Here is a 22,117-nt window from a genome sequence, read left to right on the forward strand (position 1 = left end):
AATAATCCTTAAGTGAGTCGCACTTGGCAATGTTACGGTAATGCTACTTAAAGGCCAGCTGCAATCAAGGGAAGATCAAGAGGTGACCACAAGGGTGAGGAGTTTACACAGCAGAAAGCAGAACACATTCCCATGGAAAAAAACCCCACCTCATATTTTACATATTCTACTAATGTTGATGTGAATGTCTTTGGTTCAGCTGTGGGAGGGAAGAAGATGAAAAATACTGCACAGCTCTATTTTGAAACCATATTAAAAGAAACAAAGAAATCATATTAACTGTACTTATCCAAATTATTCTTTGGTTACCATATTTATTTAGCTGCCTGAATGAATTCCCAGGGACACTTGGAACAGATGCCTTCCCAATCTCAGAGCCAAGTGAGGTAAGAACTTGCCTTGCCTTCCAAAGAGCCAACCCTGAACTTCTGGAACATGAAAGGCTGTTGCAGAAGATGAGATGTGGAAGCAGCAGTCGGAAAATACGTTGACTGAGTTCACCTTTCCCACCCTGATCTCGTATGAGGAAAACTAATCATATGCATGGTGTTTACAGGAATGGGACCTAAAACTGTAAGCTCTTCTTTGCACAAGTATTTACCCAGCACCCACTACTTTGGGGATCATGACTGGGGACTCTAGAGATGACAGTCTTACAATAATTATTCCATCATTGTCATTATACAATAATAATACTGTAGATAATGGATTGAGTAGATCTGCCTAAGTGCTCTATAACAGTCTTCAACTAACCTTAGACCACAGTGCTAAGATATGGCAGATGTGGATGCTAAGTGCATGCTTTCTTCAAAGTGAAAGCTATGAGAATATCGCTTAAATATTGCTTGAAAAACTTCTCACCTCTGGAACAAAGAACCTTTTGTCACGATCCCAAAGTTGAGGCCAAATGATCACCTCCTGCAGCTGTCTGCATTTCTGAAAATTGTCCAACCACTTTACTTTACCTTCAAGATCCCCTGAAAGAGATAACATGCCATTTATTCACATATTCCACCATAATGGACCCAAACCCATTATGCTGACTGCTGACCAGTGATTCCAGTGGAAGCTGAAGAATGATGTGAAATCCTGGCCCTGTTGATATTAGTAGCAAAACTCATTTTGATCTCAGTGGGGCCAAGACAGGTTTGCATGTGCTGAATACAGGTATTGTATGTACCAACCTTATATGCAAATGATTTTTCATTTTGTTTTGTTTTGCTGTGTTTTAAACATTCAAATGCCTCTTAACAATTGGAGCCCAGATTTAAGTCTGCTGCTTGGAGAAAGTTATTTATTAGTTTAATTATAAGGAAATTAGCTTATGTGTAGGGCCTCCAAAGACTGTTAGAACTGGCCAGAGTCTTTAAAAGGAAACTTGAAAAAAGAAATTATTATAGCATGTTACTGGATCTCAGGCTAGCTGGGACTTTAGTCCATATGTAAAGAGAACAGCATGCATGAAGTCTTTGGAGGATCAGAGCCTCAGTGAGCAAAGCCATTTAAAGGACAACTAAATTTGCATGTAGAGTGATTTTGTTGTACATTCATAACATGAAAGGGAATGCTGGAGGTAAAGATATTCCTTGTTCCATCTCACCAAGTTAAATCATGGTATCTCTACTTTACACATGAAGATAGGAAGATCAGGCGCTAGATCCACAAGAGGATTCAAGTGCTTAAGTTCCACAAACCTGCCACTTTAAGGCGCCAAAGTCCAAAATGTGCATTCTCAAAACCTTTGATTAGCTGTTGTCTAACCTTAGAAGTACCTGACATTTTTGGCATGTAATTTTTTCACCAGTGAAGCTTGTTGAACACTTGAAACTACATTTCTGGGCATGCCCAGTTGCCTCAGTCCTGATAGTGCTGAGTAGCTAGGTGACTGAATCCATCTGATTCCATAAACTAGTCAAAGGAAACCTACCTCATCTGCAGGAACTGACACTTAAGTTTTTTTGATAACATACCTACCACCAGATCACAATGTGTATGTGAAATGCAGAGGACTATTACCTAGTAGCTCAGTGATCAGAGCACCCACCTGGGAAGTGGGGTAGCCTAGATTCAAATGCCTTCTTTGCCTAAGGGAATTTGACAACCTGGAAGGTTAAAATTAAATACCTGCCTACTGCATATTTGAGGATGGGAGTCTCAATCCCTCCTGAGGAAGCTGTTCCACTTGGCATGGAAAAATTAAATGTTCATTGGATAAGAGAGGGAGCATACAAGCAAAAGCATGAAGAACTCTGTAGCCTACATGTTTGGGCGCATGCTTGTGAGACTTTGGTCCTTTTCCCCTGCTCTAATCAGTGTTTACATATTTGATATCAAGTGGTTATGGGAGCAGGCAGTGGAATACAGGATCCCCCTTTCCTCCCCGTGGGGGAGTACCCTATCTGTTTGGCTTGTCATGCATATCCTCTCTCTTTCATTCTGCTCCAATGAATATATCATTATTTAATGAAAACTGGAACATGTTGTAAGACATGCTATAACCTAATGTTTAAAGCATTCATTCAGAGATGCAGGTTCAAATCCTGCCTAGCAGAGAAGGAAATTGAACAGTGGTCTCCCACATCCAAAGTGGGTGCTCTAAGTACTATTGGAGAAAAAGAGGTAGGGAGTGAGGGGAGGATTTTTCTCTGGCACGGGTTTTATGCAAAAGAGATGGTGTAGATACCTAACTCCAGGAGGGTTCAGGGCTGTTAACTCCAGTTGGAGAAAGGCACTTTACACTGGGCAATATGGGAATGCCCAAGTGCTGAAGAGGGGTGAAATTTAAGATTATACTCCTCTTCTTAGTGTTTCCTATTGGGTACTTTATGGAGCTCCCTCCCCTGTATGCTGGTTCTCATGGATCCCTTTCTTTTGTGCATTGCACATAATTCAGGGCCATGCATTTTGCTAGGCAGCTTGGCACTTAATGGCTAAGCCTTGCCGAACCCAGGTAAGTCCTTTACTGGATCTAGTGATAAGCCTCTTACCAGAATTGCTTCCTGATTCAGAGTCCTGTGCAGAGATCAGTAGGCCAGGCATTTTGCCAGTTGATGTATTTGCTATCTATTCATATCCTCTGACATCAATGGGAGTTGTATCAGGCTACTGGATAATAAATAGCTATTATAATGAACTTTATAGCCTTTAGACATTTACAGCCGAGATAATAGATTCCAGGAAATGACAGAAATAAAACGTTATTTATGTAAAACAGAATCCAGGATTAAACTGTCTGGGCCCACCCATTATTTTCTGCACAAGCTGCAGAAAATTTTCCTTAGCTGAGATTGCTTCCTAGCTCCTTACATTTTAGGACTGTAATTTGGGAAAGGTCATTGGCATAATAAGTCCCAAGTTTGTGGAAATTAATTCTCTTAAGGCTTAGCCCCTCCAAATCCTTCCTAGATGCAAATCCATCTCAAAGACCTCTTTGTCTAAGACTTTCCTTGATTCATTCCAATTTGTGAGCTGCTCACCGCTGTCTGCATGTTGGTGCAAAAGATTCTGTGTAAATACATGTGTCTGACTGATTTATATATCTCAATACCACGTGGAAGGGGAGCCTTTGACAAGGGAAATGTGGTGACAGCTAATTTCAAGGAAGAGGAAGGGCTTAAAGGGGAGAGAACATTTTTCATGCTCCATCTCCATTGTAAGCAGCAAAAATAGAGTTGAGTCCCACGTATATCATTGCTGAGTAGCTCAGAGAAACTTGACTTCATTTTAGCTACTTACGTATGGACTTTTCCACCTTTTCTTTAATAGAACAGATGGTGACTTTCTCTGTTGAGTCATTACTTCTTTTCCAGATGTTGTTGAGGAGGAGGGGATATCGGGTCAGTCGATGTAAAGGAGCAACTAGCAGTTCTGTCAGATGTAGCCGTTTGCACTGTTCATGTTGTTCACACCACTGCTGAATACAAAGGAAGTGTATTTTCAGATCAAAGGCTTAGGTCTTTTCTCTGGCTAAGAGTTAATAACCAATTTTCTGCACTGGCAGTTGATTGAAATAAAATGGATGATGAACTTCTCATACCGTAAGAGCCCAACCCAGAACCTAGTAAAGTCAGTAGAAAGGCTCCCGTTCATTTCAAAAGTGCTGAATCAGTCCCACTGGTATATATTCTGGATATATAATTTTGGTGGTGTTAGGGTAATGTTGTAGCCATAACAGTCCAGGAATTATGCAAAAGGCAAGGAATGTTGTGGTTGATATCTTTTATGGGATCATGCAGTTGGTTCAGTAAAGGATATCACCCACAAAAATCCTTGCCTAAGTTCCCCATTTCTGACACTGCAACAATTACAGTAGCAAGTAATTATTTTGTTCACTACACCACTGAAGTTCACCATGAACTATCTTAATATAATTTGTTTTTGGGACATTCCTTATCTCCAGCTTTTGATTGCTTTGCCTTTAAATGCATGTCTGCAGCTCCTGTTGTTATTAAGGAGTTGCAGCTATTTCAAACCCTGGAGGCTATGGTACATGCAGTATTCCTGATTGCCACAAGGGGGCTTCTTGCAGGACTAGAGTTTGCATATGAGTGAGCTCATTTTACAAAAGAAAAAGCAGGGAAAGTTTTAAGATGGTCATTATTTAGCATGTATATAGTGTGATTTGTCCATAATAAAACTGTCAAGACCCCATTCAAAGCAGTCTGTGATCTAAATTCTCCACGATCTAAATTCAGTGCAAATCCAGATTGATTCCCCTAGATATATGCAGTGTAATTCAAAGCAGAATTGGCCTACTGACCTAACTTCAGAAATCCATAAATGATAACTATTCTGCACTGGCAAGAGTGAGTTACAAAGGATGAAAAAATTCAAGTATAGTAGAGAGCTGGGTATTTAGAACTTGATTTATCTGGAAAGCCAATTAATTGTATTAACAAAACCATCAGCCTGCAATTGAGTTTGGCTCAATGGCAAGGCAATTTTGTGTTTATTTATGAGTGCTTTGAGATTTTAAAGCATTACACAGTACCATATCTTGTTTTTAATATTTGCTGTGAAGTACTGATATTAAAGTATAGTTTTCAGTACTTCATACGGTGGCGTTTAATTATCTAAAAAACCTGATTATCTAGAACTGATGGTGACATTAAGTATTCTGGATAATTGGCTTTCTGCTGTACGTAATTATGGAGGTTTTGTGTTAGCCTCCCAGCTTCTTGCTTCCTCCCACTTGATTTGAAATATATTTTGTTTTCTTGTATCTCAGGAAGTTAAAAAAGGCATTTACATCAAGGAGTTGTTGTTTTATGTACATCCTACACTGTCAAGGGATTTTGTTCTCTCTGAAGTGGGTCACAGAGAAAGGAATGCTTTCTTCCTATTTGGATACCTAAAGTATGCCTTTGGAGATGCACTGAAGACTCGTGAAAGCATGCAAAAACATGGCCATGTTCTTTTATTGCATACATCATTTTGGCACTTCATGCAGGCCCTCTTAACTTCCCCTTGTTAAAAGAATTCAGGCTCAGAACGAATTTAAGAAGTGTGGATCTTATTCTGAATCTTGTACATGTAACAAATGAAGTTATCATGTGATTCTGGACAGGGCTTCAACAGATACAGCTTCTGTGGCAAAAGGACCATAATACCCTCTTCCATCCCCCCAGAAGATAGCCTGAGGTATTTGTTCCCTTGTTCTAACTCTTTTGAGTCTTGATTGGATTTTACTAGATCACAAACTCATGGTCTCAAGTGGTTATGTGAAAAACTATTTGAATTCTTGGTGTTGACAAATGCTGTAGGCAGTGACCAGCTCCCTTCCAGCTTCCACATGTTCTGAGTCTACAACTCTTATGGGCTGGCATGTAGACCATTTACTTGTGTAAGTAAGCAATAGTTTATAGGAATAGTGCCATTATCTGTGTAGCTACTACCTTTATACCATTCAATGGCAGTAGGAGTTCACAGTTTTCACCCTAAAATAGTGACTACTTTGGCCAATTACATTTTGAGTCTGAAGTGAAAGCTAATTCTAACACTTAATATTTCTATACACAATTAACAATATAAACTGAATGCTCATGAGAATAAGTTGATATTGAAAAGGTATTGCATGAGCATATTGGGTAAAATCCCAGTACCTTTCAAGTCAAAGGAGAAGTTGCCATTGAGGAAAATGGAAATAGGGTTTTATCAACTCAGTGGTGATTTTTGCAGGAAAAATGATATGATAGTATTTAAAACAGTATTGCTTTCAGTCCCCCTTTTCAATCTATTTTAAAGTACTTTCATAGGATATGGTAACTAAAAGCTCTAAATGAGAGGGGGAAAATGACAACAAAACCATCACTTTACTTTCAGGTAGATTCCAAAATCTTCTCTCTGTCTCAGGTTCTCCAAGTAAAAGACAGCTGAGGTATAATTAAGGCAATAAATCTGGTGGGTTTGACAGAGGTTGCCATGGAAATACTGCAAGACAAAAAGGTTCAGAAGTTTAACAAGAGTGAAAAGGGAGGACATCATGGCAAAAGGAAAAATAAATGGATAAGGAGTAAATTGTGCTCAAATTTTGCTTCAAAGAAAAAAAATGGGGTATAACAAGTGGTAAATTTGTTAAAGAAAAATGCTTCCTGGTAGAACTCTTGCCATTTTACATGTTTTCATGGTGTTCTTTGACTTCATTTGTGTATAAAATGTAAACATAGGTGATAAAAATGCTAGACTATGCAACAGCTTTACATAGCTTCACATTTAAGGATCTTCTAATGTACATACTGTGCATGTTGATGGCTCTGAAAAGCATCAGGTGGAGCCTCATAATGCCAATGAAGTCAATGGCAGAACTCTTGACTCCAGTGAAGCTAGAATTTCACTTACTGAAGCCTACTTTCCAAAATGCCTGAAATCTAAGATAGTAGGAGCAGGAGAGCCACGAGGAATACCGTATTTGCCTTTCTTTTTTTTTCTTCCTAAAGAGATGCAGGAATTGCACAGGTGGCCTATGTGAATATCCACATTCCTGTCCTCTGGGATAGTGTCTATCTTAGCATTTTTCAGGAAGTCTTCTGGTGTAGCTCCAGCTGCAGCTAGCTCAAAGTAAGATACATTTTTCCTGTGTACATTACTGTTTCTACTGTTGCTACCACTACTGAATCCCACAGAAATGACTAGATTGGTGGAAGAATCCCTGAAAATTGCTAGTGTAGGCATCACTGGAGGACAAAATATCAGAGGGACTGGAGGGTAGGAAGTGCTCAAGAAGAAGGGAATAGCTGCTTTCAGCTGTCTGCTGAGCAGCAGCATGGCAACACCTTTCTCCCACTGATCTAGTACAGTGACTTGACAAAAAAAAAGTGATCACAGATGGGAGGAAATAGGGGGCTGATAAGGAAGGCATCTAGAGAAAATAATATAGGGGGGAGAACATGGCACAGGGGAAAATGAAGAAGCATATTTGATGTGTGTAGGCTCTGATATATATTTAAACAATACAGGAAGAAATGACTTTAGGTCAGGACTTCTCCCATACTCTTTATATATAGTTTTTTCTGATGGGCATTAGCAATGACAGTCCCAGTGAGGAAAGTGAAACTCCAATCTGACTAGTTAAGAAATTTCAGTGTGATGGGGGTAGGTTTTAGGGCAGTAGGTGTAGTAAACATGCATGTAAGTTTGCAAAGGGAGTGGACAGCTCTGCTTGTTCTGGATGAGCTCTCTTAAAACAAGTTTAATAATGTGATGGGTGTGCCCTCCCCTCCGGTGTTACACTACTTCAGTAGAAATAAAATGTAGCACAATGTGATGGGTGTGACCTCCCCTCCGGTTTTACACTACTTCAGTAGAAATAAAATGTAGCCATGAAAGTTGTTTTCTAAGTGATCTGCCTAACCTCCAGCTATGCTGCTCTGACATGAAGGAGATATTTATAGAAAGTATATAGAGAAAAAGCTTTATAGAAACCTCATCTGTGCAAGAAGGAATATTCTCAGGTGCTGATCTGAAGGCTTACCCATGAGAAGCAAGCACCCTCACACATCCTGTCTAATATCATGTCTCTTTTGCTTCAACTGCAAAGTGCATTTTTTTACCTTCTCTTTCTGACATAAGTGCATTTCATCATATATATTTTAAATAGAAAAAGCCCTACCAAGGCAAGATAGTCCACTGCACTTACTTCTACCCCTAGGGAGATGCTGAGCGAACAACAGCACATGACAGATGTTGGTTTCATTGCTTAATGCACTAATGGCAGGCACTGGGACATTATGGGGAGGAGTGTGCTATAAGTATCTACATAGAACAGCATATTGTGTTCCTTAAAGCCTGTTACCTTTGTGAGCATGGAGATGAAATCCAGGGAGGATTCAGATTTGTTGATATAATCCTTAATGATTTGGAAAAAACTTGTCACAAAACTGAGACTCACCTAGTTAAAGAAAGAAAAACAGTCTGATTTAATCATCTGAGCTTTATTTTCATTGCTGCTTACTTATAAAGTCCCCATACTGCAATAGAGACCATGCCTACTGGATCCCTGTGTGCATGCACTGAATTCTATTGAACTCTAGCAAGGCAACCAGAATTATGCACCATGTACTTAAATTGATCAGAAGTTAAAACGTAACTATTAAAAACACAGGCAAACATGCATTTGCATCTTGTTAAGCTCTGCTTGGCAAACATACTGTAACTAGATTACACATTTCCAATTAAACTTATTGTTAAACAGTAGTTATTAAAAAGAAAAAAAAAAGACACAGCTCTCCACTGGGAACTATAGCAAACCAATGATTTGCATGAGGGTGATGCTGATCTGATGTGACAGAGCACTGTAAATGATCAATGAAATCTTTAAATCCATCTGGAAAGAGACTCATTTTTTTATTTGCCCTTATTTTGCATTACTGAAGGTGGTAAAAAAAAAAATCCTTTATACTGCAAAGGAAGCTGAATATAGGAACTACCTTGGTAGGCAATGAATTCTTGCAACAAAGTTCATTTAAACATGTTTTTGGTGGGACAAAAAGTCTCCTATCTGACCCTCCACACTTTGTGCAGAGTGGTTACCTTTGTGAAGCCTGTATTTATCGCATTGTGGAATTCACGTGCTCACAGTATTCCTCTATATGGAGAACAGAAAAATGGCTCCTGGCTCTCAGATATCACTATGCACTATTTGAAAACACAGGCATTTTAACTGCAACCACTGTGGGTTTCTTTAGCACATATGTAAGCCCACAGCTTTTGTGGGGGAAAGTTGTTTTTGGTATAGTATTTACTCTTTCATTTTGGCAAGGCCTATTTTATATAATGAATAGCACATATTTATGACAAGGGTTTCAGTGCAGTATCTGTTTTTCGCCTACATTTGACCATTTTGGGAGTCACTATATTTAGATGCAAAGAATTGTTTTTAAAAAAGGTTACAGGAAAAGTACAGAAGTCTTAAGTCATGAGTATATTCCACTCAATTCTGGAATATTTTCATCCTTTAAATTGTACACAATGCCTCTTTCCCCTCAATCAAAGACAGGGAAAGATACAGATCTGATGCATTTTTGACATTTAGCTAATCTGTTTGGACACCACAGGTTTTGAAGTGGTAAGTGCAGCAACGGTTATTATTTTTATCATTTCTCACTATGAGATTTGAGACTGAGGCCTCTTGGGCTTGGCACTGCATAAAAACAATAAGAAACAGTCCTTGTCCTAAAGACAGTAGAGGATAAATAGATAAGAAATACAGTGGGTGGAAGAAGAAACAAAGATGTAGAAAGGTGCAGTGATTTGACTGAGATCACACAGCAGGGTGGCACAGTGGGGGAACTAAACTAGTCACCCCATTCCTAAACCAGTGCCCCAGGCACCATTGCTTTCTAATAGAGACAAAGCTTATTATGCTGAAAGCACTAAGAAATGCAAACTACTTAATTCTCCCAATCCTTATTACAGAAGACAAATCCTTCCTATGTTAACACAGAAGAAACAACAAAAAATGAAATGTGGATGGTCATGTTAAATCTGTAACACTAAGGAGAAAGAACTCATGACAAAACTTTTCTTAGTAGGTGAGATCTGATTTTAGTGACCACCTTTCTTAGCTGTCTTTCTGAAGGTCATACACTCCGGTCTTTCTTTATGTGAGGGTTGCGTTCCAAAAAAAGGTCGCATAAAGCAAATTTGCATAAAGCGAATCCATTATTACATGTAATTAATAGAGATATATACCAGCCTCACTCTACTGCCCCCCACCCCTCAACCATGACAAATTCAAACAGTAATCACACAATACAATAACCGCTGTGCAGAAAGGCTGCGAGCAGTGGCACACACGGGGTGTGTTGCCAGGGCAGTGTGGGGTGGGCTGGAGAGGCACATGGGGCAGGGAAGCATGGTGGCAGGGAACACTGGCTGCTCGCCGCTCCTGGCTCTACCCTACTTCCCTTCCCTGGATGCCTCTCCAGCCCAGCAGGCACAACCTGGTGCAGCTGGGCACAGTGGGGCTGCACAGAGAGGCTATGAGCTCCTGATGCATCGGGTCATGCCCACTGGGCTGCGGAGGCACCTGGGGCAGGGAAGCAGGGAGGCAGAGAACGGCGGCTGCTTGTCCTGGACTGCCCTGGGGCTGCGCCTCCTGTGCCTGCTGCTCTTTGAGGAGAGCAGCCCCGTGCCACAGGAGATGGGTGGCCAGGGTAGAGGGGTGTGGGGCACTGGGACCAGGCAGAGAGAGGAGCCAAGCCGGGTCCAAGATCAGGGCCAGGGCCCACTGCGCCTGTGCATCTGCCCCTTCCCCCTGGAACTGTGCGCCGCAGTCTGGATCTGGCCCTCTCCATCCCCCAGTGAGCCACCAGACACTCTGTTCTGCTCCCCACTTGGGCCCTGCAGCTGTGGTCCTGGACCCCAAGCACCTCCTGGCTGGACAGCAGCCCCAGCCCTGCCCAGCTTCCTCCCTACAGGGGCCTCAATTCCCCTTTCCCCCTGCCATTTACCTGCCAGAGCTGCCCTTGAGGCTACTGGGGGCCATGTGTATGTACTGTACATGCACATGGCACCCCCTGTCTCACTGCCTTCCTTCTGCTTTCTCCCAGCTCCCTGCAGGCTGGAAGTCTGCCAGCCTGCAGGAAGCTCATTGCCAGCTGACTTCGCATAAGGTCAGATTTTTCTTGCACAAAACGAATTTCTGGTATAAATAAGGTCATCGTATATAAGCAAATTTGCACAAAACAAATTCGCATAAAGAGAGACCCCAGTGTATCACTGTAATGTGAATGTAATGTGTGTAAGAGCAGGAGGAACCAGGGGGCAGACTACTGACTCTTAATTTGGACTACAATTCCCAGAAACCCCCAAGGGGAGGAAGGGAAGAAAGGAAGAGCAAACATGAGGCTGGAGTAAGGGGAAGAGAGAGCAGTGTGCAGATGGGACCTGGTTAGCCCTACACAGAGGAGTGCACAGTGGAGATGGAGCTGTCACTGGCTCAGTCAGCCAGGACTGTGGACTAAACAAGCTGGACTCAGACTTGGGGGCAGCTGTAGGCTGCTGCTTGAGTGTTCTAGTAAAGGCTTGTTAGGGTGTGGGGGGGGAGGGAATTAAGGTGCTGCGTGTGTATGTTACCATAGTGCTGATTTTTACCTTTTATCTGTTCCCTTCCTTTGGCCCATTGGCTTGTGACCAAGGGTGGCAAAATGGTAAACCTGGCCAGTGGCTGGACTCCATTTCCCAGCAGCCCCTGCCCGCGTGGCTGGGGCTGGTTTCCATGGAGACCCCAGCAGCAGCCCTGCTGTGATAGCGTGAGGCCAGGGTTTCTGTGGTGCGCTGGCAGGGTGCACAGTAGGGCGTGGGGCTACTTCAGAGCCAAGGTTGGGATCTTGCAGTGGTGACAGCATGGTCCCAATCTAGGGCACAACCGTGATCTGCGGTCTGCGTGCTCCGGGCAGGGATGTGCAGGCAGCAGATCGTGGCTCTGCCCCAGCTCCTTGCAGTGGTGACAGTGTGGTCTGGAGCCAGGGCAGAGCCGTGATCTGCTGCCTGCACATCTTTGCCTGGATTATGCAGGCTGCAGATCATGGCTCTTCCCTGGATCTGGACCATGCTGTCACTGCTGCAAGATCCCAGCTCAGCTGGGGAGTGGAAGCACTGGATGTAGTGTTGTGGCCACTTCTGCCATTTCCCCTTTCCACTTGCAGTCAGCTGCGGGGGCACGTGCTAAGGTGACACCAGTTACCACGACTAAGGTGGCAGCAGTCACCCATGGTTATGACTCTGGCACAAGTTAGAGAAGGTTAGGGAATACTTTAACCTTCAGCAGCCACAAACAGGTCCCAAAGATTGCTAGCCACCAGTTGAAGAGAAACAGACCACAGCATGCTCAGCTCTCATTTTTCCACCCACTCATAGAAACTGAGGGGTCAATAGTATACGAGTCAACTATATCAGCTCAACATCTGTGAGATTTTTTTTTATGCCAGGGGAAACCTATAGCTTGAGAGGTGAATGTTCTGCCAGAAAATCACAAAGAGATTAATGTAACAGACACTCTTTGTGTCTATGCATTTGCTTGATAAAGGGAACTTGCTGTTGTACAGGTCTTGCTAGCCTGATTGTTCTGCAATAATGTTTGTAATAATGGGGAATCCCCAAAACAATCCTTTAAAGAGGACTCTAAGAACGAATTTCAAATTCTGTATCATGATTACTTAAAAAAAAAATTCAACAAAAGCCATATCCACAATTCAAATTGTTCTCTGCCTACTAGTGAACACATCTGAAAGTTATTTGAACTGATGACACCTTACCCAGCATTGATTTGCCAAAGGGGGAGAGAGAGTTGTTAGGATCGGGTTCAAGAACCAGGCTGTATGGGAGAGTTCTCTCTGTGTACTTTTGGTGGTTCTTTTGCTTTTTGCTTAAAAGATATTTATATTTTTTCTCACCTGGCTTAACTCCTCCAGATTTCCAAAAAGTCTCCTCAAATCCACATCTAAGAAGAACTCATTGCTTTGCAGGTATTTTAAAGAATTCATAAATATCTTTAAAGAGAAAATACATGCATATTATTTACTATCTATTTTACTTAAAAGTAAGTAACTAAAAGGTTGTGGAGGTGAGGGAGGGGGGGAAAGGTAGGGGTAGGGATTTATGGACCCTATGCTGCTTCTTAGGCTAGGCAGTTATTTGACTGATGGGCTACAAAATGCCTGTGGTTAAGTCACTTAAGAGAACTTTCCTGGCTTGTCCAAAGTTTAAATACTGGACCCTGAGAGCTGGCTCCATTCACCTTCCTTTTCTACCATCCCCCCACCCCACTTGAATTCAGCAGCAGGGGAATAGTGGGCATGAGGGGCAGCAGCGGCAGTGGCACTTATATTCTGGGCTCCAGAGCTGCATGAAAACAGAGGCTTTGGGCCACAGTGATCATCTGGTGAGTTCAGAGCTTGTGGCACACACACAACTCTGCCAGGAGCTGTGCTGACACATTGGTGAGCTCAGAGAGCTCATTGTATGTGCCCAATAGACAAAAGTGACTCTTGGGTTCATGATGGGTAATTCAATGCAACCCCAATTTAGAGAAAATGACTGGAGAAATATAAGTTATTTAGTAGAAGTAGTTGTTGTGTGTAGGGGTGGGAAGGGCGTGAAGGCTCTAGGCCAGCTGTCAAACATGGCCCCTAGGCTGGATCCAACCCACAGAGTCCTGCCCTTTATCCCCGGTGCTGCTCCTGGGTCTGAGCAGACCTACATGGGGCATTGGATGCAGTGAATCGGCCCCACGGGCAAAGCCTGGGATATGTGCTACACATGGTGCCTGCCCCAGCTACTTTGGGATTGCCTGGGCAGGTGTGTGTGGTGTATATCCTGGAGTGGCTGAAATAGGCACTGCGTGCAGGTCTGGCTAGAGGCATGTAGCTGATCCCAGACCAGTTGGAGTGGGTCCTGGATTACATATAACACCCACTTCAGCTGGACTGCGCTCCACACAACTCCTGCCCTGAGATGCACACTGCACACAGTGCCCAGCCCACCTGCTGCAGTGCTGAGATGCATGCAATGCCTACTTCAGCAAATCTAGGACTGGTGCTGCACGCAGCGCCTAAGCACACCATGCATTGCAGGTCCTGGCTAACTGGAATGAGCGCCGCCTGCAGTACGGTTCCCAGAGCAGGTGCTGTGTACAGTGTGCATCCTGGAGTGGGTGCTACATGTAATCTGGTGCCTACTCCAGCTGGTCCAGAATCTGTACTACATGCCCCCAACTGGACTGTGCTGCACATGGCACCTGTTCCAGCTGCCCTAGGAGCTGCATTGTATGTAGTACAGGTCACAGACTGGCTGGAGTGGGCTCTGAATCTGGCATTCTTGAGAAGGGGAAGGAGTCCATGAGTTTTGACACCCATGCTCTAGGCCTACCTTTATATTGGGCTCTAACTGCTGTGAAAAAGTAGTATGATTATGTTGAGGGAGGGCCTCGTGCAGAGAAAACTCAGATCAGATCAAATCAAATCAAATCAAATCAGAGGGAGCTTCAGTAGAATCAGTGGAGCATTTAATTGTGATAAATCTCTAGAGGAGGAATAAATCAATAGAACCGTGAGAGTTTCCCAGCTCATTTAGAGAGAAAATAGATTTGTCTGCTGAAGGATGATTAAAGATAGGATGGGCAGGAAGGCATGAGAATGTCTCATGTGAGAGTCACCTACCCCCATGTACCTAGCTTCCTGTCTAGGCTCTCACACCACGCTCCTCTCTAAAGTGTCTGAGTACCTATTCTTATACTGATTCTTACCAGAAGAGCTGCTGGGAAATACCCGACGTACTCACTCACTTTCTTCCATTTCAGATCTTTGAGTTAGTATTAGAAAAAGGTGCTTTTATCCTTGCCATTATTATTCCTATTTCTCCCACCATAAAGGAACTGTTTCAGTTTTTTCCTTGTCTTTTGTCTTTATACATTGTCTCCTAAGGCTAAACTACTACTTAATATAAAATGTGCTTTCTCAAATACAAACTTTTCACTGGAACATGCTCATATTCCTTTTGAAAGACAAATGTTTCCTTCATAACTTATATAATGTTATTGTGTGTGCCTAGATGCTAGTTTTACAGCTTTGCCCCAGCTTGTTCATCTTTGAAAATGCTCCTGCCCTTGACCAGGATATAAGGAAGAGCAGAGTGGCACCTTAGAAACTAACTGGTTCAGATAAGTACAAATTTTCATAGGTGACATCCTAATGCAGGGATGGGCAAAATGCGGCCCGCGGGCCAGATGCGGCCCACCAGGCCATTCTATCCGGCCCGCAGATTTCTAAAAATTTAGAAAATGAATATTTATCTGCCCCTGGCTGCCTGTCATGTGGCCCTTGATGGCTTGCCTCAGTAAGCAGCCCTCCGCTCGAAATAATTGCCCGCCCCGTCTTAATGTCTCTCTGAACCAGTTAGATTCGAAGGGCCTTTGTACACACCATAAAATTGGCTTTTAAAGTGGCTTAAATGCCCCTTAGCACTGCTTTAATGGTGTTGCTGTTTGCAGGTTCAGTGGCATATTCCATTTTAATGGCGTTGCTGTTTGCACGCTCAGCAGCATATTTTGCTTTAAATGACTTTGGTACATAGCAAGATAAAACACCTTCAAGGTGTTTTAGTTTGCTACCTAACAAAGTGCAAGAGTGCATGGGGTGCTGGAAGCCGACATGCTCAGGGCTTGGCGGGCCTTGCAGAGCTCAAGGGCTGTGGGAACCAGCGGCAGCCTCTGCAGGCTGGCTCTGCTGAAGAAAAAAAAATATGGTGAGCCTGATCTTTCTTCTTTCATTCTCCCCAGAGCCTGCCTGCCTGCCTGTCTGAGCTGTGCGGGGGTCTGGTGCTTCCCTCCATGACTGCGGCACCCCCTGGGACCACCCGGGCTGGGTGTCAGTGGGCAGGTGCCACCTGGGGGACCCCCATGCAGCTTGGACTGTTTGGCCCACTGGCAGCTTGCTCCCTGCCCCCCCGCTCCGAAGAGGTAGGTAAGGATTGGGCTCCCACCCTTGTATACATGCCATGGGGGTTTAGTTCAGTTTAATTTTCCCTAAATTGAAGCAGTATTTTTAAAAAAACACTGTTTCAATTTAGGGAGAATTAAACCAAATTAAACCCCCGTGGCATGTACAAGCAGCATAAGGTGCCACCCTGTCCTGCCTCCTGCCTGACTTCAAACTAATACAGATAACTCTCTTGGCTAGGATATGAATGAGTTTGATTTTTTTTCAGCTGCAGGAATAGCTTGAAATACTGGTATTACTGGCCTGCTAAATTTTGTGTGTTCATGTTCTAATCTGGCTGACACAATCACACCTTGTAGTCTTCTCCAAACCCAGTTGATAAACTAAGAGTACAAAATGTTATGGGCTAGTAATCATAGAATATTAGGGTTGGAAGGGACCTCAGAAGGTCACCTACTTCCAACCCCTTGCTCAAGGTAGGACGATCCCCAACTAGATCATCCCAATCAAGGCTTTGTCTATCTGGGTCTTAAAAACCTCCAAGGATGGAGATTCCACCACCTCTCTGGGTAACCCGTTCCAGTGCTTTGCTACACTCCTTGTGAGAGAGTTTTTCCTAATATCTAACCTAAACTTCCCTTGCTGCAACTTGAGGCCATCACTCCTTGTTCTGTTATCTGCCACCACTGAGAGCAGTCTAGCTCCATCCTCTTTGGAACCCCCCTTCAGGTAGTTGAAGGCTGCTATTAAATCCCCTCTCAGTCTTCTCTTCTCCAGACTAAATAAGCCCAGTTCCTCCAGCCTCTACTCATAAGTCATATGCCTCAGTCCCTAACCATTAATGATGAAACATTTAGCATTACCAGTCTGAATTTGGAGTTGAGATACAGAGATAGAAAGAGAAATTGTGAAATTGCTGCTGGTGCTGTAGAAAATGAACCAAGAGAAAGTGATGCAAAGTACTGAGAAGAGGCAAATAGTGGAGTAGATTTCAACTGGATGAAATGAACAACAAATCTATGGAAAATGGTTGACGAAAAAAGGCAGGTGATGCATATATAAGAAGAGCATACATAATGCAGATACAAGAATGAAAGGTTATATATGATTTCCTTTCTCCTATACTGTTGGCAGGACAAACAACTGGTTTAATTTACTGGAGAAAGAAAATCCAGAGTTACCATCTTGAGAACCAGCAAGTGGTCCAAAAAGTAAGTGCATTCGCTTGTAAAGAGTTCCCACACAGCTGCTTCTTTCTTCAGTTCTAAACAATCATCAGCGTCTTTCTGTTCAGTCCATTGATTCTCTACAAATTCATGCCAAGTTTTATTCTATTGATGGGAGAAAAAGAAGAAATTCGACTTATTTCATGTAAAATAACTGACAAAATAACATACATGAATTGCTACAATATATTTGGCTGTGTACAATGGTCTTGACAACTAGAGTTGGCATTCTTTCCTTGAAGGTTTAACAACAACAACAGCAACAATAATAATAAAACCTGGGCATTTTATTTTTAAGTATGATAATGTGCCCAGAATATGATAGCAATAGACAATAATATTTTGCACTTGTAGCATATTATATCTGAAGATCTTCATGTGGTTTGTACAGAGTCACCCAACACTACCATGAAGCAATCACGGAAAGTTAGACATTCACAGGTATTGTTACCTGCTTAGCATTGCAATACCCAGCCCAACTTTTAGGTGCTCCACCATTGGGTGAAATCCTCAGCCCCAAGTTAGGTATACAAGGGCATGTTTACACTGGCACAGAGGTAGGTCCTGGCAAGGGCAGGGTTTAGCAAGTCTGCTTTTGCTCTACACCTGCTGATGTGCTCCAGATACAGAAGTTCACCAGAGCCTGCTCGGAGCTGGTTCCAGTGCCTAGTCTCAAGCACACTAGAAAACAAGGGCATGAGGGATGGGCAAAGGAGAATGGTTAGGGATGACTCTGTGATGCAGGAGACCTGTGCTCCAATCCAGCAGAGCACGGTTTTGAACCTAAGCTTCCAGATCCCATATTAATGCTCGACCTGAGTCACACACACATCTCACAGATGTATATTCCCAGGCTGTTTTTAGCCTAGGCATGGTCTGATGACAGCACAGGATTGGACTGTATTGGTCTGACAGGCACTCCTCTGCCTCTTTAAAGAATCCTAACTGGGGCCTCCAGGGCTCTGGTTAGGGCTCCAAGCAGCTGATTGGTTGTGGGATGGCACCAATCCTGTGCATGCAAGCCAGCAGAAATTTAGGTACGTAAGAGGGGGCGTAGTTGCCTACAGGATTTAAAGACTCTAGCCCAGGGGTGGGCAAAATGCAGCCTGGGGGCTGGATGCGGTCCGCCAGGCCATTCTATCTGGCCTGCAGGGCCCCTAAAAAATTTAGAAAAGTAATATTTATCTGCCCTGAGCTGCCTGTCACATGGCCCTTGACGGCTTGCCAAACCTCAGTAAGTGGCCCTCCGCCCAAAATAATTGCCTGCCCCTGCTCTAGCCCAAACGGGGTAGGTCAGCAAGGTCAACAGATGATTGGTAGAGCTGGAAACAGGCCCCAATTTCCTGACATTTAGATTATGTACTACTCCACAAGATCAGCCACCACGTATTGCAAGAATTATAGCCTGAATTTGTGCACATATTTTGCATGTAGATTGCACATATTGATTAAAGGAATGGGAAAGACTCGTTTTAAAAAGGGATAGTGGAGATAAGAGTTTAAAGAGTCTGATAGATAAAGCCATCAATACAGTACATTGAGTATTTCAGTACCTTAAAGCTGCAAAACTCATAACCACTGCAGTCTGTAATTTTAATGGTTGAAAGACAGTTTTCCAGGTCAGACATTTGTTTTTTGTCTTTACTCTGTTTAAAGATAAGCAAATTCAGCATACGTTATTTTGAAGAGCTAAGTAGTCATACTAACTGAAGTATTTTCTAATCTGCAAGTACCTCACCTCTAATGTTTGATTTCTTTGCCAAACAAAGCACAGCGGCAGGAGTGAGACTGCAGCAACTGTCATTTGCTTCTGTGTGTTGGAAATGGGTAGGAGCCAAGGTCAATGTGGCCCTTTGGCACAATGAGATCTAGTTACTGAGTGCAGCAGTCTTTGACAATTGCTAACCTGGAATATAACAGCTAATGATGGGCTGTGCTCAAAATACACATCAGGGAATAAATTCTGTGTGCTTTGCTCCTGCAAAACTTCCAGTGCAATCAGAGATACAGGACTGGGAAATTCATGAGGTTAAGCCTTTTTTTTTCAAAATATTCTTATCTTGAATACTTTACTACTTTAAGCCACACATTTAAAGACAACACTGTCTGGTCAAATTTAGCATGAAATTGAATTTCTGTAAAAATAAGATTTCATGAAGCTTAAGAGCAAGAGAAAATGTTTCATGAAAAAAAGAATCAGTGGAAGGATTTTTTTAAAACCAACTTTGCCTGCAGTGTTTGCAAGCAAGCCCAAGCCAACACCATTGCATTTAGTGCTTCAACTGTTCATTAGATTTTGAAAGTAAATGTTGATTAAACTGTTTGACTTGCTTGTGATAATTCTTTATGTGCTTAGGCTTTATTAAGGAAATATTGGTGAAAAATGAATTTTGAACAATGCTGATAAATTGAAAACCAAAGTTAGGTTTAAATAATCTTAAATTCATAATTGGAGCTGGGTTGATTATTTCCATAGGAGAATCTGAGGAGGAAGCAAAACCAGTATTGCAAGCAGCTTTTAAATAATGAAATCTTGCAAACCTTTATGTGTGCATCATTCACACCCACAAAAAGCCTCAGTCTCAAGATAAGCTACAGATGTTTGAATTCTTTGTGAGCAGTTCGTTGCATGTTTTAAATAAAGAACCTCAGTTTTCTCATTCATAGCTTAGCATCCTGCAATAATCTATGCGTATATTTATCTTTCAATAAATGAGCAGCTCAAAAAAGACAAAGTTTAGGTCTGAAGTCCTAGAACAATTAAAAAAAATGCAATGCATTATTTAGGCCTTGAAAGAATTAATATTTGCAAAATTTTAAAGTGAAGTCAGGCAAAAGTAAATACTGGCTAATGTAAAAAAATCCTTGCAGTCAGTTAGAGTATAGGCTTTGGCAAATATCAGTTTTACTAAAGTATTGAATTCAGTGCAACTTTGTGTGTGTGTAAAATTAAGTACATGTATAAGAGTTTACTGGGTTAGGATCCATGTCTGGGAAGATTTGAAGTTAAAACAGTTCATATTTGCAACAAATCCCTTGCGAGGTATTTGTTTGGGATTTAAGAAACTTGAGTTATTTTGACTGATAAATACAAGAATTTTGCTTGCAGGAAACGAGAAGAAACTCAAGGTATATTATTCAGTGCAAATTGATCAATCGCCTTTTAATTGTGCTAGTGCCCGAGGACAGGAAAGTAACATAGACTTGCTATTGAGTCTTACCAAAAGTCTAACTTGCTTGTTTATTTTCATTGTTCAAGGTGCCAGAAAAACAGTGGATAAATAGCATAAGCAGAGAAAAAAGTAGATTTCAGGTAGTTTTATAACTTAATACTGTGATTTACTTGGGGTGGGTAATTTAGAAAGGGAAGTGTGTGCATGCAATTTCAAATAAAATTTTTAGGTCATACTCCATAGATACAGATTTAACTCAGGCACTAGCCCAGAAATTCAACATTATTTTTAAACTGAGAAGTATATCCATATTGTCTCTATTAGTTAATAACAATAAACATAACTGATTTCCTCTGTGCTTTTACTGCTCTGAGGATACAGATAGATTTGAAGCTCATTAGCAACCATAGCAGCACTGGAATCTGAGTTCGACGCAGACCTCCTACGGTGAAATTACTAATGAGCATGATGATATTGGCCATTTATTAATATTGAAAACTGTAGAAACCAAATGCTATGGTATTTCTAAAGTCACAAAATAGGATAATGGGGAAAAGGAACTAATTTAAACAAGGGTACACACTTCGTAACCCTATCCAAAAGCACATTTTCATTGTTTTATCATTGAAGTAACGATAGAAGCTTGCCAGTTCTGTACATTCAATATTGGTGCAATATAACAAATATAGGATGGCCATCTATATTAAATAATACAAGACACATGTAGAAGTAGTTATTTTGTCGCATCTTCTGCTGGTTCTGCAAGAAGAGATTTTATTCACCAATGTTAACTGGGGGAAAACAAATTCTTGGGGTTCTTTTATTTATTTTTAATCATTAAAAAGGCAGTCTAATTGCCCTCAGTAAGACAAAGCACTGAAACAAGGCCCTAAGCTTGTTGATGCCACTGGGACTTAGAGGGCACATAAGCAGGTGTTTAATGGAGGTCTAATTTGACAAATGAAAAGTATTTTTCCCTTTCATGAATTGAAGTCATAATTAAGCCATGTCCTCACTTTGCTCTCAAATAACCCTTGTGGCTTTCACCTGAGAACTGGTCCCTGTGGGTCCCAGCCTTTGTGGGCCAGTCTGCATGGATCAGAGTGCAGGATCAGGGACCTCCTAGGTACAGCAAGGAAAATAGCTAGAGATGCAATGATATAGCCAGACGTGGGGCAGCTGCTACAGACAGGGGCAGTGGTGACTTCTGGTTGCCACTATGCCACCAGTGTAATTGAGGGGCTATGGGGGCAGATGTTTTCTTTCTGCCCTCCCTTCCTCCCAAGCTGGTGTATCTGGGTGGGTCTAGGATTTCAAAAAGTGGGGTGTAGGAGATGCCACTGGTGCCATGGGGAAGGCTGCAACTCTCCCACTGTGGGCGGACTGTGCCAGGGCTGCAGCTGCCAGGGAATTTTGGTGCCCCAAAGCAGGTAAGACCACTCCTCGCCCTGCTCTTGGCAGTACCTCCCTTCCCATTTCATTCCCTCCCCCACTCTCCAGCAGAGGTTGCCTCTGGGTACAAGATGGGGGAAACCCTCCCACTGCCACCACTGTCCCTGGCTGCCCCAGGGGTGGAGGAAGTTCCAGGGCTGCTCCTGCTCTGCTCCAGCTGGGGGCGTCAGTAAGCGGCAGTGCCCAGGACAGTGGTGATGGTGATAGCTGGTGGGTCCCCACCTCCAGCACCTGCTTGTGGAGTAGAAGGGGCTCTCAGGAGGTGGGCAAGGCACAGGAGTGCCTGGAAGCCTGCTCCTGCTGCTGTCTCCTGCAGAGCCGGAGGTAGGGA

The 22,117-nt window shown here is 42.6% G+C and overlaps 1 protein-coding gene across 5 annotated transcripts in view; it reads right to left on the reverse strand.

The window, feature by feature from the left end:
- Positions 1-22,117, reverse strand: part of PLEKHG7 (pleckstrin homology and RhoGEF domain containing G7) — a 74,445-nt gene that overhangs the window by 28,222 nt on the left and 24,106 nt on the right. Inside the window, exons 6-12 of one of the 5 annotated variants that reach the window (XM_014521520.2) lie at positions 18,715-18,807; positions 17,117-17,266; positions 12,894-12,989; positions 8,291-8,386; positions 6,316-6,429; positions 3,736-3,910; positions 862-977 (exon numbers count right to left, since the gene is read on the reverse strand). In XM_014521520.2, the coding sequence (XP_014377006.1) occupies positions 862-977; positions 3,736-3,910; positions 6,316-6,429; positions 8,291-8,386; positions 12,894-12,989; positions 17,117-17,266; positions 18,715-18,807 (840 nt within the window). Of the gene's footprint in view, positions 1-861; positions 978-3,735; positions 3,914-6,315; positions 6,430-8,290; positions 8,387-12,893; positions 12,990-17,116; positions 17,267-18,714; positions 18,808-22,117 lie in introns of all 5 variants that reach the window. The other 4 variants (XM_025208142.1, XM_025208143.1, XM_025208145.1 and 1 more) reach the window with 4 other exon arrangements.

The sequence above is a fragment of the Alligator sinensis genome, unplaced genomic scaffold, assembly GCF_000455745.1.
Source record: "Alligator sinensis unplaced genomic scaffold, ASM45574v1 scaffold141_1, whole genome shotgun sequence".
NCBI classification, from domain to species: domain Eukaryota; kingdom Metazoa; phylum Chordata; order Crocodylia; family Alligatoridae; genus Alligator; species Alligator sinensis.